We start from the raw sequence: 14832 nt of genomic DNA on the forward strand, positions 1-14832 counted from the left end.
AGCGGGATATGGATGTGTTGGAGTAGGATGCACCAAATCTTTACCTAGGAAAACCAGACAAGATGAATATGGATTTAAAGAATTTCAGAGAATCACCGAGTCAGCTAGGAATTGAAGATGAATTCTAAAAGAGAGGGTGAAGCACAGAAAGTCAACAGTGGTGTGTGCAAGTCCACTTGAGAGTCAGTTGTTGATTTTGAAGAACCTGGTGGATCCATGTTAACTAGCACAAGACTATACTTGCTCAAGGAGTGCTGAGAGAAAATTGTAATACCACAGATTCCTGGGTACATAAGGTCACTCAGTGTATGACAAATGACACTGGTACAGTGTGGAGAATAAGATTTCTATAGTGTCTACATGTATCTCCCTCTACACCCCCACCTTTCTTCCAGTGTGGAGACCAGCAAGTCTTAATTCCTACATCATGCCTGCAGTTTCCAGTGTACTGTATAATTAGACAGAAAACAGAAGTCTATGGTGCCCTCAGAATGTGAGGGAACAGGCTCATGGTTTCCAGGTTGGTAGGTTCTTCTTCAGCAGGACACGAAAATACTAAACATGAAGGGGAAATTATCATTCGGGTCACAGTGCAGCACTAAATATAAAGGGGAGATTATCAACTGGGTGATAGTGCATTTGAAAGCCATTTACCAAATAACAGTTGATTGGCTGCAAAAGGTCAGCCTCTGATGGAGATGGGATCCATTTCCCCTACAGAGAACGTGTCTCTGGAATGGGCGAAGATTTGCTACAGATCACTAACAAGACAAAAGTGGAGTGGGGAGCGGGGAGGCACAAGGAAAAAGACTTCAGATTTTTCGTGAAACAAGACCTTGGCTGAAGACAGAGACAGAGATGCCGGAAACACAAACTAAAACGGATATGCGACACTACTTGTTTCCACTAGAATAGCTAATAGTTAACGATGGCAAAAGGAGGTTCCTAGGGAATAGGGCCCTGATGACTCTGTGTCATCACTTGGCTAGAACTGACTAGATCTGCAGCGCTCCTGGGAGGACTGGTCTGCACCAATCACAAACTGATTCACCCTGCAGCGGAGGGCGTGCGCCCAGTTGCTCACTTTAGCAGCCCTCACAAGCAGTGCTCAAGTGGGAAGAAACTAAATGCTCACAGACATTCCAGAAAAATCTGTCTACCAGGCTACCTGGCAAAGGAGGAAGGGGCCAAAAAGCTGAAGAAGAAGCAGAGAGACTGGATGAAGGTCACGCAAGTGCTGACTGGGGATCAGGACAGAGCTGGAAGCCACCACAGCAAGACAGGATTCCCACAATGGAGGCAGGAGGGGTTGTGTTGGAACAAACAAGGGTTGGCTGTGACCAGCGAGGTTGCACTGGCCTTTGAACTGTGAACATATGCAACATCTGTGGGGAAACCAGCCTTCGTGTTGTTGTTGGGAGAACTCAGCTAACTATTGAACCATTGCCAGCATAAGGAGGTAAGTCCTATGACAGGAAGGGGTGGGGATGACTCCGATGGTCCTGAACTATGAATAACAAAGTTGCTACATACTCAAAGTGGGGCATTGCTGGGCGAGCTTCCTTATGGTGGAAGGGGTGCCATCATGTAGATCCTAAGATGTCTAGTAGTGTCTCCAACCTCTGCATACTAGAGACAAATAGTGACTGTCCCCCATGTGGCCAACCTTGACCCCTAGGAGAAGACGCAGACCTTACTGGGAATGTTATGGCATTACCTCACCCTAACCCTGACTATTGCATCCAGCATGTGACAAGTTGTCATATACAACGCTGCTGACCAACCTCACAGACTAAACACAAACATGGAAGGGAGGAAGCCTGGGACAGAAAGCACACACACCAGGGATTTCCACTTTCATCAAGTTCACAGCCACAGCTGTCTGCTGTAAGTGCATCTGAAGCCAGCACCTGGAGGTCATCTCTGCAGACGGACTTCAATGAGCCAAGAAAGGGATACCAGTGTTACCCGATCCTGACATAGGTGGCACTGATACAGCTTTGATTGGTTTTTGAATGTTTTGCCAAGTTCTACCTGCTTGCATATACATTTCAACAATAAGTTTACTTAACAAAACTTGAGGTCAATCAGACTCCAGGAGGAGATTCTGATCATTAATCACTAGTGATTGATTCCAATGGTTTTGTATAAGTTGGAAGTTCATTTAGGTGAGCCTTCTCTCTCTCTCACTCTCTCTCTCTCTCTCCTTCACTCCCTTCCCCCTCTCTATGTACACCCACACACATGCATGTATGATGTCAAGTATACATGCTCTTTCACACACAGGCTTGCTCATTCAGGGCAGAGGTTGATATCTGGTGTCTTGTCTTCTATGACTCTTTACCTTATTTTTTGAAACCAGCTGCAAGTGGAGCTATAGTTTGGCTAGGCTGTCAGGCCGGTGAGCATCAAGGATCTGACCATCTTTTTCACCCCAGCTATGGGCTTTTTTATGTCCAGCAAGCACTTTACCCATTCAGTCATGTGCTCAGCCCTACATTTCCCATTTTATGAAAGTTTCATGGGCCTCACCAGCAAGAACCCAGGCTTCCAGACTTTACAGATTCCTCCTCTCTGTGTGGGATTCCCTTCAGGAGTGGCACGGAAGCCCTGCATCCCGGAAGATTGTGTTGGTCTCTCTTGTTGGTACTCTGTCCATGGCATGGGGCCAAGGGTTTACACTGAACATTCCCTCTAGTCTCAACACCTTCCCCACTGACCCCTCCCCAATACCAATGAGTCTGTAAAGAACCTTCATGCCCTAGAAAGACACGGAACCTTCCACATGAGAGGCGTGGTTGCTAAGGATGCTCAGAGTGTATTAAATCATCCTGTGCTCCAGTGCTAAGAATACAGAGGATAAACACTGAGCTGTAGAAATAGGATCGGCAGAGAAGACTGAGCCTACGTGAGTACAAGCTTTTTAAGCTAAGATCCATCCATTCACATATCTATAATTAATGAGCTAATTACAAGTGAGTCTTATCTAATCATGGAAGCAGCTCTTCTGACAGGTCCTTGGCTTTAGTCTGGGGCAGAATAATTGCATTTCCTTGAGTAATACAACTTTACTTAACAAACAATACCCTGTAATTTAGACCTTTTTACTAATTCAAGGCAGACAAATAAAATAAAACCAAGTGGGACAGGGTGGGGTGATGGTGCTGGTATCTAACTAGATTATTTTCTTATATGAAAATAGATCAAACCAAGAGGATGGGTAGGGTGTTTATAGAAAGCACCACCCAGGGGAGGAGCAAAGTGGCCATGTCATCTTTTAGCTAGACTAAGGCAATCCATTCGGTCAGCAATTAGAGGGGATTACACAGCAATTAAAGCCCTATGATTGCATGAGGTAGAATCCTCCATACAGTGACCTCCACCAGCCCAACATGCTGGGAAACATCCACAGGAGTGAGCCCAGAGAGAGCTCCAAATGACCAAGTGCAAACCATGATGACTGACACGTCATAGAACTGACTGTGGATGACTGGCAAGTCACCAGTGCTGACTATGGATGATTGACAGGTCACAGCATTGACTATGGATGATTGACAGGTCACAGCATTGACTATGGATGACTGACAGGTCACAGCACTGACTACCAGAATCTAGGGAAGATTGAGGTCTGTGAGTGTGAGGACACTTGTGTTCAGGTCTATGTTGTCATTAAATAGAGATACAAGCATTTCATGTCCCCCCATCTTGTCTGTTCCTACAAACTACGAGCCCCCATGTAAACATTGTTTTCCTCTCTCAGGACCATTTTCTGGCTTCATGTGAAGTAACCATTGTCCCTTGTGGGTGTCCCTGTTCCTCCAGAATCCCCACAGTTCATGGGGACTTTACACAGCCTCCCAGCATCAGGTTAGAACACTGAAGCCTAAGATGGCTTCTATTACTTATGCCTTCCTAGTTGTCTCCCTAGGCCCTGGACCCTGGCAGAGCTATCCAGAGACAGAGACAGAGACAGAGACAGAGACAGAGGAGAGAACTCCTTAAAATATGGCTTCTGACTGGTATAGCGTGCAATTGAGATTCTGACCTCAGGAGCCAGCAGAGGATGACACAGCAGAGGCCAGCAGGGAACTGTGTCCTGTGACTACTGAGCTCAGGGATCCAGCTACACCTGAGACTCTGCCTCTCCCCTTTGATTTCACAGATGCAAGGGGCAATAAATTTTCCCTTTTTTCTTGACTAAGTTGAGTTCCCTTTAACATCACTTATTTCCACCAGAAAGCCTTGCCCAGGACTTGAGCCAGAGCTACAAATCTTTCCTAAACCTTAACTTAGCTAGATGTCCCCAAATGCCAAGCTCACTGCTGCTCAAACAGAGCTCACTGATACCCTATTTCTCCACTAAGAGAGATGCTCGGGGATACTGCTATGTGTACAACCCTGGCTTCCTGCTCCAGGAACTCCTGACTTGGGCTGGGATGAAGACCACAGGCTGGGAGCAGGTTTTTCTTGCTGAATGCCTGCAGGGTGCCAGACTTCGCATAGTCAAGCCATAGCTGTTCATAGTTCAGGACAGCAGACAATCTGAACCCTACCAATGGTGAGGCTGAGGCTGAGAGACAGGACACAGCTGACCAATCAGGCAGCAAATGACAGAAGTCAATCTGGCTGGGTAGACACCCTGTGGATAAAGCTCTTGCCGCCCAAGGGCGAAGACTCCAGTGTGGATCCCCAGGTCCGATGTAAAGCCAGAGGAGAACCTATCTGGAATACCAGCACCCCTGCAGCAAGAGGGGAGGCAGAGATGGGACACTTCCTGAAGCCCAAGGGTCAGCTAGCCTGACACACATCTGTGCACAGTAAGAAACCTTGTTTCACATGGAAGGCAAGAACCAACACTGGAGCTATCCTCTGACACCAACATGTGGGCACTCACAGACCACAAAAAGAAATCAGCTTTCCCTCCATTCTTCCAAGTATATTCCTTGCCAGCCTCAGTTTACCTATCGTCAGGCTCCCTGTCTGCTTTTTGGGCCGGCGTGCTCTAGAGGCCGAGTATCAGGCTTCAGCCCCACGTCATAGCCCATCTGTTCTTTCCATGTTGCTCAGTCTGTTGTAGGAGTCAGCAGGCCCAGCCTGTCCTTGGCTTTGGTTATCAACATCACCCTTTCCACTGACAAGATGAGGGACCTTCGGATGTCTGCTCCCCTGGCACTTCCCTGCTCAGTGAATGTTTTTTAAGCACTGACGCCATGTTATAAAGTGAGGCTTAGAGGACCAAAGACAAGGCTTGTAGCCCCAGAGGGCTCAGAGTCTAACGACAGGCCAGCACCATTCAGAGGTCATCTACACTGCAGAGTGACTGCTGGGGCTGGTTGAGGGACATTTGTGAGGCACAGAGGAGGAGCAGCTGGCTCACCAGGGACTCGGAGGCGGCTTTCAGGGGAGGAGCTGCATGGGCTGAGTCATGAGGTGGAGAAAGAGAAGAAACATGGGCGGTGTGAGCACACTAGAGCAAAGACGGCCAGGGCGTAAGAGGAGCACAGCAGCAGGCATGCGCAAGGCCGCAAAGTCACAAGGAAGAGAAGGGGAGCTGGCATCACAGTTAGCGGCGAGGCTTCCCTGCAGGGTACCATCAGCTGGCTTACCCATTTGAACTCTACCCCATAGGGCAGAGGTCAAGGAAGTTGATCATAGGTGAACAGTGGGCATGGCTGTGATTTAATAAAGCTTTATTGACAAAAACAAGATGAGGGCGAGATTTGGCCTGTGCCCATGGTGTAAGGAGCCATGGAAACCAAATTACCATTGTGGAGGAACCCCACAGGCTGAAGTACAGAGGAGGGGATAGAGGGGGCAGGCTGCAAAGTCTTTGCCAGAGTCCAAGGGAGGAATCATGATCACTGGATGACACATGCTGGGGTAGCTGGGAGTGCAAGGGACCAGTTGAGAGAGGGACAAGAGGCTGAGGTGAATCAACTGGAGTGACTTGGCTGGCAGAACCCCGATGGCATGGATGACAAGGATGAATGGGGAGGGATAACTGCCATCAGCACATCTTAGGCGATGAGGTGTGAGAGACTCACTCCTGAGAAGCTGGGGTACACCAGCCAAAAACATTCAAAATCTGGGGTAACACAGGAGCGACAGTGCTAGACTTGAATGCTTTTGTAGCTGGGGAGTCAAAAATCACCAGAGAATGAATTGCTGTCCAGGTAAGGAGAGAGAAACAGCCAAGTGGGTGGCAGTCCCTGGACACCCCAGCATTTGGGGAGGGGATAGGAGGAAAAAGATCCAGAAAGGTGTATGAGTGGTATGGAAGGAGAGAGATGTTGGCAAGGCTGTGAACAGAGCTCTACAGACAGCTGGATGCTTCTGACACTGAGGAATAGTCAAGGAAAAGACAAGTGAGGAACGGGCTCTGCTGTGTCTCTTTGGAAGCTGCTGATACAATAACAAAGTTCATGGTAATGCACACCTTCAATCTCAGCACTGGGGAGGCAGAGGCAGGAGGATCTCTGCGAGTATGAGGCCAGCCTGGTCTACAGGGTGAGTTCCAGGACAGCTAAGACTACACAGAGAAGTCCTGTTTAAAAAAAAGAAAGGAAAGAAGGAAGAATGAAAGGAAGAAAGAAGAAAGGAGGGAGGAAGTAAGGAAGGAAGAAAGATAAAATTAACAAACAAACAAAAATAAAGGTCCAGTCCAGTAAGGTGGTGAGGGTTTTGGTGTGAGGTAAACTGAGGCACATGCATAGAGAGAGGAAGTGAAGGGGGCTTGCAGACCTCCCTTTTAAGAAGCCTGGATGTGAATACAGGAAGAAAGAAATCAGTCGGACTTTGAAGTGATGGGACAGGACAGGAGTGAGAAGACTCTAGAGCAGGGAGGGAGGGAAGGTGAGGGTGTGGGAGAGGGTGGGATGCTGGATGGAGCAGAGTGTTAACTTCTCACAAGTGAAGGTGGTGACTGAGAAGTACTGACACCCATCTAAGCACTGTGCACCCGTGGGCTGATGGAGGACTGTCAGCATGTAACAGAACCTGGGACCAAGACTGGGGCTCTGTCGGGTGTGGTGTGAGGGGCAAGAATTACCCTCCTTGGGAATCCCAGAGTGTCCTAGGACAAAAGCAAGGAAGTATGAGAGCCATGCACTTGAATAGGCTCCAGCATGGCATGGTCTCAGAGGGCAGGAAGCAGGTGCTGGACATAGTAGGACTCAGAGAGGGGCAGCCTCCAATGCCACCACCCTGGTCAGCCATGGAAGCATCCCGCCAATTGTTCCAAGGGAGCTCCTGAAGCAAGTCAACTGCTGCCCCTGAGACATAAGCTCCCTACTTGGGGCCACGGAGGTAATTAGGGTCTGTCTCCAGAAGGGCTCACATTTATCAGTGGCAGCTGCTTGGTCCCAGCTGGCCATAAGTCACAACACTTTGGATGTATTTCTCTGGAGTTGACATCCTCTTGTAAATAACATGGAAAATGCTCTCAGCTCCTGGCAGAAGTCTTCCCCCACCTCACTCTGTCTTTAGAGTGACTTTTCAGCAAAACTGCAAGTGTCCAGGAAGCTCACTTACAGACTCCTCCCAAGCACCAGGTGAGACGGGCCAGGTGTGCAGGAGCCCTCCCCCATCTAGGGTGGGACATGATGCTGATTTTATGATACACAGCTATTCAGCTTCAAAAGGAAGAGCCCTTTGACCTGGGGTTCAAGACATAAGGACACAGCATTGTTGAAGTCTGACAAGTTTGTGGCAAACATCTAAAAAGGTGAACTATGACAATCATAGTTAAATAAAGCAACTTGTCACTTGTGAAGCTCCTTCAAGGGGATTCAAGAGGACAAGATAGAGTCAAGGGTCCATCAGGAAAGAGCCCCAGACGCACTGTGGGTGGAAAGACACTATAAGCATTTATGAAGGGCCAGGTGACACACACTGTGTCAGCTATGCCTTCCAAAAGCTCACAGAAGTGCTATTGGCTGTGAGTGTAAGAGATGTTTTAAGTATGCAGAGAGGCTTCTCTCTCTCTCTCTCTCTCTCTCTCTCTCTCTCTCTCTCACACACACACACACACACACACACACACACACACACACACACACAGAGTTTAAGCAGAAGTTTCCTACGCAGGTGAATAATGCATCTTCTAGAAGACCTGTGTGAAGTGCAAATTTCATAGCCAGTTGTGGGACACCTCCTTAGCAGTCATTTGTCAGGGAAGGCTCAGAGGCAGTCAAACCTGCATAAGATATTAGCACTGATCTCGGTTGCCAATCATAACTACACAGTGAGACCCTACTGCTGAGGGCACCAGTCAGTTCAGTTGCAGAGCGTAGGGAAACCAGGAAACTCTCCTGCAGCTGGCTTATGCAGTGCCAGAAGTCGAGGTACAAGAGATCTCAGTAACTTATCAGTTAGCTGACCCTGCATGTTGCAGAACCAACCTGCTGGCTAGACGGCCCACTGGTGCAACAATGGCATGATGTTTATGGGGCAACCATCCACTTCCTGGCAGTGTATGAGACCTGCTCCATGGGGGCGGGGGCATCCACACCTGGCAATCTGAGGTGCTACTGTGAGGTGCATACAGACGGGGGCAGTGGAGGGATTCAAACCTAGGTTCAAAGCTGGGCCCCTCCTCTTGTTTGCTGTGTGACACTGAGTGAATTATCCCCCCCCTCTGAATCACAGCAAATGGTGAACTATTGCCAAATGTGATTCATACTTCTACTCCAAACTCTGTGCCGTGGTCAGTTATTCATTTATGGAGTATAGCTTATGAACCAGCCCTGAGGACAAGGACATGAAGAATTCAGGCAAGGGGTCCCTTATTACAAATGTGCCAGCACACCCATGCTTCTGTTCGGGGTTACAGCTGGCTTGACTCAGGAGTAGCAGGGGACAGAATAGGGAGCTCAGGAGACACTGGAGGGCATTGCCAGAGGTCTGCAAGGCTCCAGTCATCTTCCTGCTGAGACACCCCACTTCCTGGAAATACAGTCAGGGCAGACTGGGCTTGTCTGGGTCTGTTCCACACGGCGGTGGCTTTCCTATCTGTCACTCCATCCTTCTATCACCAGAGCAGCAGTGAGCGGTTCATCTTAATTACATATCTGCTGGACCTCGTGTTTCTGAAGCACGGACATTAGGCTCTGATAACAGCAGGTTCACCCTTGCAGGGGAAAACAAATGAGCACAGTGCATTGGAGCTGAAATGCAGAGAGCAAAGGACAGAGGTCATGCCATTAGGGAAAGACTGTGACATCCAATTGAGAGTTGTGCTGTTGGCAATCCCACGGATTTGTGGGTGTACTGTTTTGAGTTATCACCACACTGTTGGTGGGATTGTAAAACTTGCAGAAACGCTATGGAAATCAGTGTGGAGAGCCCTCAAAAGACAAGAAATGCATCTGTAATATGCCCCAGCTATACCATGCCTTGACGTATGCCCACTGAGCTTTCCGTCCCACTCCACGGATCTTTGCTCAGCTACAGTCATGCTCTTTGCTGCTCTACTCACAATCGCCAGGAAATGGACACAACATAGATGTCCTTCAGCCTACAATGAGTAATGAAAATATGGCACACATATACACTGTGGAATGAAAAGAGAAACAAACTCTTCAGGTAAATGGACAGAACTAGAAAAGATCATGTTAAGTGAGGTAACCCAGACCAGAAAGACAAATGTCATGGGTTCTATTTCACCAGAGGCCCCCAGTTCCAGATCTTCGGATATGGATGTAGATCCCAGGAAAAGTGCAGAAGCCAGGAAAGTAAAAGGGGTTGGAGACTAGCAGAATACAAGGGATCTGATGGAGGGAATGAGAAAAGGGGGAGTCTAATTAGGGGCGTGGAGAGAAAAAGGAGGGAGGAGGATAAAATAACAGCAGGGATGTCTGAGAAAGTCATTAGGAATCATCCTATTAACTACCTAAAATACCTATAATGCACATAGTAAATAACAAAATAAACATATACTGTTTAAATAAAAATTCTTCATCTGAGCTAACAATGTACTTCAAGAGCCAAAGACCATCTAACAAAAACCCCAACAGCAGGCACGAGAAGCTCCCCCTGCCTTTGAGCTGTTAGTCAGGGTTATCTGAGAGAGCCCCAAAGCATTCTAGACTCTTGCTGTTGCCCTTGGCTGCCTCCCAGAGATAAGTCCCTATTGCTGAAGACACCATGCACTTTGGACAGAACCCAGAAGACCTGAGTTGGAACTGACCTGGATGTCTCTTTCCCAAGGTTTAGCTTTCATGGTGCCAAAGGTGACATACAGCTTCCATATGAGAAGCAATCTACAGTCCTACCCAGCTATGACGCCTATGAAACATAACAATGACGAGCGTGGCGTGATAACACCAAGGGTGCAGTAGTGGCATGCACACCTTGGCTGCAACCAACAGTTCTCTAATTGTTCATAAGGCTTGCTGAACAAGAGGGAAACCATGCCTAGTACTGGAAACCTAACCAATTACTCAGGCCAAGTGAAATCATGGATCATGGAGGAGAACCTACAAGTGTCACTTTACTAACCCAGCATAATCCCTAACTATTCTCTAAACACTTGTCCTTACACCCACAGATAAGGGTAGTTCTCACCTTTCATCAAGAAAACCTCTCTTTACAACATATGGACACCGTTAAAGAAAACTACAACCAGCCAAAATGCAGAGTTATGCAGCCTAATCTCAACAGATATGTCAACTACTCCTGAACCCAAGATTTGGGGACCACTGAGAAAAAGAGGCAGGAAGATTATAAGAACAGAAGATCAGGGAGTTTGATGTGAGATAATGTTTCCTAGTAATGTCAGATGCTACGGCTGTAAAGTGCCACCAACATGACTGCCCAAAAATGACCTGAACATTAATGACACCTATAGACATGCTAAATAGATGGTCATGCGTGTGTGGGGAGACCCATGAGGCATCAACCCTACACAAAGAACTGTAGGCAACTAAGAAATTCTGGGAGGGGGAGGGGAAGTGCACACCATAAGCGTATCCAATATCAAATAGACAACCCTGAAAATATATACATATGCCTAACATACAGGTTGAGCAGGTTTTATTTATGTATTTAGGAATACACACAAACACACATGTGTGTGCACATGTGTGTACACATACACATACATACATACACATGTATATAACCACACATGTATATAACAATTAATGAGAAAGAAACCACGAATTTAAAAGAGGACAAAGAGAGGTATATAGGAGGGCTTGGAGGGAGGTAAGAGAAGAGGGAAATGATATAATCATATTATAATCACAAAAGTAAAATAGATAATTAAAAAGCATTATTTGCATTCTTAATTATTTGTAGGCTTGTGTATCTAAACTATGTATGCACACTTGAGTGCAGTTGCCCTAGGAGTCCAGAAAAAGGCATTCATTCCCCCCAGGAGCTGAAGCTACAGGTGGCTGTGATCTGCCCACTGTGGGTGCTGGGAACTGAGCTCAGGTGCCGTGCAAATTCTGCTGAGCCCCATCCCACGATTATAAAATCTTACATTCAAGATTTTAAATTTCTCTGTGAGAAACACAGTTCAATAGATTTTTTTCTTATTAATCTTGCAAAGTCTGTATCTAGCTCTACTACAACATTGGCAGCTGAGACAACGGGCATTGAGTCAGTGTGCCCGGCTTTAGCTTGGTTTTCTTTATGACTCCACTCAAATACAACAGCCCATAGGGAAACAAAACCATAACTGACCATGCTTATTAATGAAACAGATTCGCTAGTATGACACCAGGCACAGGAACAGTGGTAAAGATTAGTTATTCTTTGTCTGCACCAAACTGCTCAAAATAACTGATGAGCTGTCTGTGTTACCGCTGCATCCTTACCGCTATCTGAGTCAGTGACCAGCATTGGATCCGCACTTCTCAGACCCTGAGAGGGCAGGTAACCCACTTAAAGCCACACAGCTGGGAAGTGGCCAGGTCCCCCTCTGCCCCACCACCAGGTTAGCCTGCAAGCATGAGTCCCTGAGGGGTCGGCCACGAGCAGGCCACAGACCAAGCCTCTTACCTGGGGCTGAGGAGAGAGCTGCTGACAGCCGACTGTCGAGAAGGGGTCCTCACGGTATCTGTGGCCAGGGACAGGGAGCAGCTCATCCAGGACCGAAGACTGCCCTCTGGCTGGGAGCTGATGACAGAGACATTGTCCCTAGAAACCAAAGTTAGGACACTGATCACAGTGGCAGCCACAGCAAGGGTCATAACCAGATCGTCATTACATGCCGTGAGCCCGGGCCCTGAAGAACATTCTACATGTGATGCCACAGCCAGAGACCCGTGAATGGGAGGAAGCTCCGGCATTTGGAGGGGCCACCTTGGGTCTTAGCCAAGGCCACCAGACCAGTGCCTGATGAAGTCTGGGTGGAAAACCTGCTTGCTTTTACCCCCTTGCACTCTTGGACACATACACACACACACACACACACACACACACACACACACTAAGGTGCCTCCTTGACATGAGGGTCCAGTACGGTGTTGAATTTTGTACCCAGTGATATGTTCATGGGATATGCAGGGGTGAAGGTCTTCAATCCTCCCCTACCTTTTGGGGATCACCTTGGCAAGCTGGGTCTTCTCTTTATGTTCTTTGATTGTGAAAGTAGCACCAAGGGAGGGTTACACAGCTACTGTGTGTGTGTGTGTGCCTGCACACTCACACAAGTACACATGGGCCCACACATGTACAAATGTGTGGCGTGCTTATGTGACAGTAAGTGGGTTACCATGGGACAGGGGCTTGACATTAACCCTAGCAGCATGGATAAATATCTGTGTGAGCAGCCACGAAATGAAGGCTCCACTATCACAGCTACGGAGAGGGGCAGAGGGCCAGCTCACAGGCTAAGTAAGGGACCTCCGTTTCCTTCCTGAAGGAGAAGGGAAGTCAGTGCCGCAGCTGAGCCCTGCCACTGGCTGGAAGGGGAGGGCCTGGTGGGAACAGTGCACACACAGGTGTGGAGGTCACAAAAGGTCAGGGTAAGCAGAAGCCACAGGTGAAGAAGGGATCAAAGGTCACCACAGAATGCAAGCGCCTATCTCAAAGGTCTGTTCTGGGGCAACAGGGAGCCGCTGAGGGTGGTGGTGGGGCAGTGGCACAGTCACCCATGGGCTCCCCTCTGTCTAGCCAAAGTCGGTCAGGTGTACATGAGGCACACTAGAGCTTCACATTCGGGTGGATGTGGATATTTTCCCTGCGAACTGCACACACAGCCAGCGGCTGCCTCTGGAAGCTGCTGGGGCTTACTTACTCTTCTTTTCTGCTGCGGCTGCCACAGTCCACGGCTGTCTGGACACTAGGAGAGACACAAGACAAGGCCTGTCATCATTGTGCAGCCAGGGTTAGGGACCTGGTCTCCAACGCGGCTCACACCTGGGTTTGACTCTCACCTCTGCCCTTTGCCACTGTGTGGTTATAGGGCAGCGAGTTGTCCTCGATGGGACTTCTGCCTTCCTTTGCAAATTGTGGGTGATTGCTAATACGTAGGCGTCTGCCTCTGCCCCTGTGGAGCCTGAGGTGACCCTCGTGGGTTGCTCATCATGGTTCCAGGAGAACAGGGACAACCATTATCACTACCCTTTAAAAACTCGACCAAGGTGGGGCTCTGGCTACTCTTCTAGAAGGCTCAGGTTCAAATTCCAGCTCCCACATGGGAGCTCACAATCATCTGTTACAACAATTCCAGGGAATCCAGTGTTTTCTTCTTACCTCCAAGGGCACCAGGCACACTCGCGGTGAACAGACATATATAGGCCAAACACTCAGACATAAAGCAAAACAAAACAAAATTTTGAAATACACTGGCATCGCTGGTATTAATCATATTGTTATTGACAGCATGCCTGGAGCTTGCCTCATATTCTTTGGGAAGCCAACAAATCAAGACATACAGGCAGGATCGCTTGCTGGGGCATTATGGGAAAGTCCTAATCTAATTACACCGGTAGCTATTCTTGAGGGAGAAACACTGTTCAGACACTCTGCCCACGCCACCTGCCTCCATTTTATAGATGAATCTAGTACACTCTTGCACAAGGCCACTGAACTTCCAACCCCAGCTTTGTGATGAACACACGGTGTGCTGATAGTTAGTGTGCTGCAGCCCCCAAAAGGGGAGCAGACAAGACCAAAAGCCCCTACATCTAAGTTGCCTTAACTCTGAATTCTCGAGCTGGGCCTCTAACCATGATGTCTGCTGAGATTTGGGCAAGTCTGGGGAGGTGCATATATTGTTTGACTCTTTCTCTAAAGGTCTTTGGCCCACTGGACACCGTTCTTCACAGGGACAGCTCTGAACAGCCCCCCCCCAGCCTGATGACAGTGCACACATGGCCACTGACGCTCATTCAGTCTTGATCCATGAAGGCTGCTATGGGGACTCAGCATCCAGAACCACTACCTCCTGGAGGACTCAGCATCCAGAACCACTACCTCCTGGAGGACTCAGCATCTAGAACCACTACCTCCTGGAGGACTCAGCATCTAGAACCACTACCTCCTGGAGGACTCAGCATCTAGAACTCTACCTCCTGGAGGATCCAGCATCCAGAACCACTACCTCCTGGAGGATCCAGCATCCAGAACCACTACCTCCTGGAGGATCCAGCATCCAGAACCACTACCTCCTGGAGAACTCAGCATCTAGAACTCTACCTCCTGAAGGACTCTTTCCTTTAGAGACACGACTACATTCTGCTGTCAGATTTCACCGCCCTCTCTACCGGTCCACACTGGCTGTGTGATGCTTCTGGGCCTGCTCTGTAGGAGCAGACCCCCTATTCCTTCCCCCGGCCCCCAACCCCGAGCATGTGCATCCAATCCACGTGCTTCCTGCCT

The 14832-nt window shown here is 48.4% G+C and overlaps 1 protein-coding gene across 1 annotated transcript in view; it reads right to left on the reverse strand.

The window, feature by feature from the left end:
* Positions 1-14832, reverse strand: part of Myo18b (myosin XVIIIB) — a 172443-nt gene that overhangs the window by 13167 nt on the left and 144444 nt on the right. Inside the window, exons 40-41 of the mRNA XM_021232330.1 lie at positions 13247-13291; positions 12007-12144 (exon numbers count right to left, since the gene is read on the reverse strand). Coding sequence (XP_021087989.1) covers positions 12007-12144; positions 13247-13291 — 183 coding nt within the window. The remainder of the gene's footprint in view (positions 1-12006; positions 12145-13246; positions 13292-14832) is intronic.

Source organism: Mesocricetus auratus, unplaced genomic scaffold (genome assembly GCF_017639785.1).
Source record: "Mesocricetus auratus isolate SY011 unplaced genomic scaffold, BCM_Maur_2.0 Super-Scaffold_100025, whole genome shotgun sequence".
Classification (NCBI taxonomy): domain Eukaryota; kingdom Metazoa; phylum Chordata; class Mammalia; order Rodentia; family Cricetidae; genus Mesocricetus; species Mesocricetus auratus.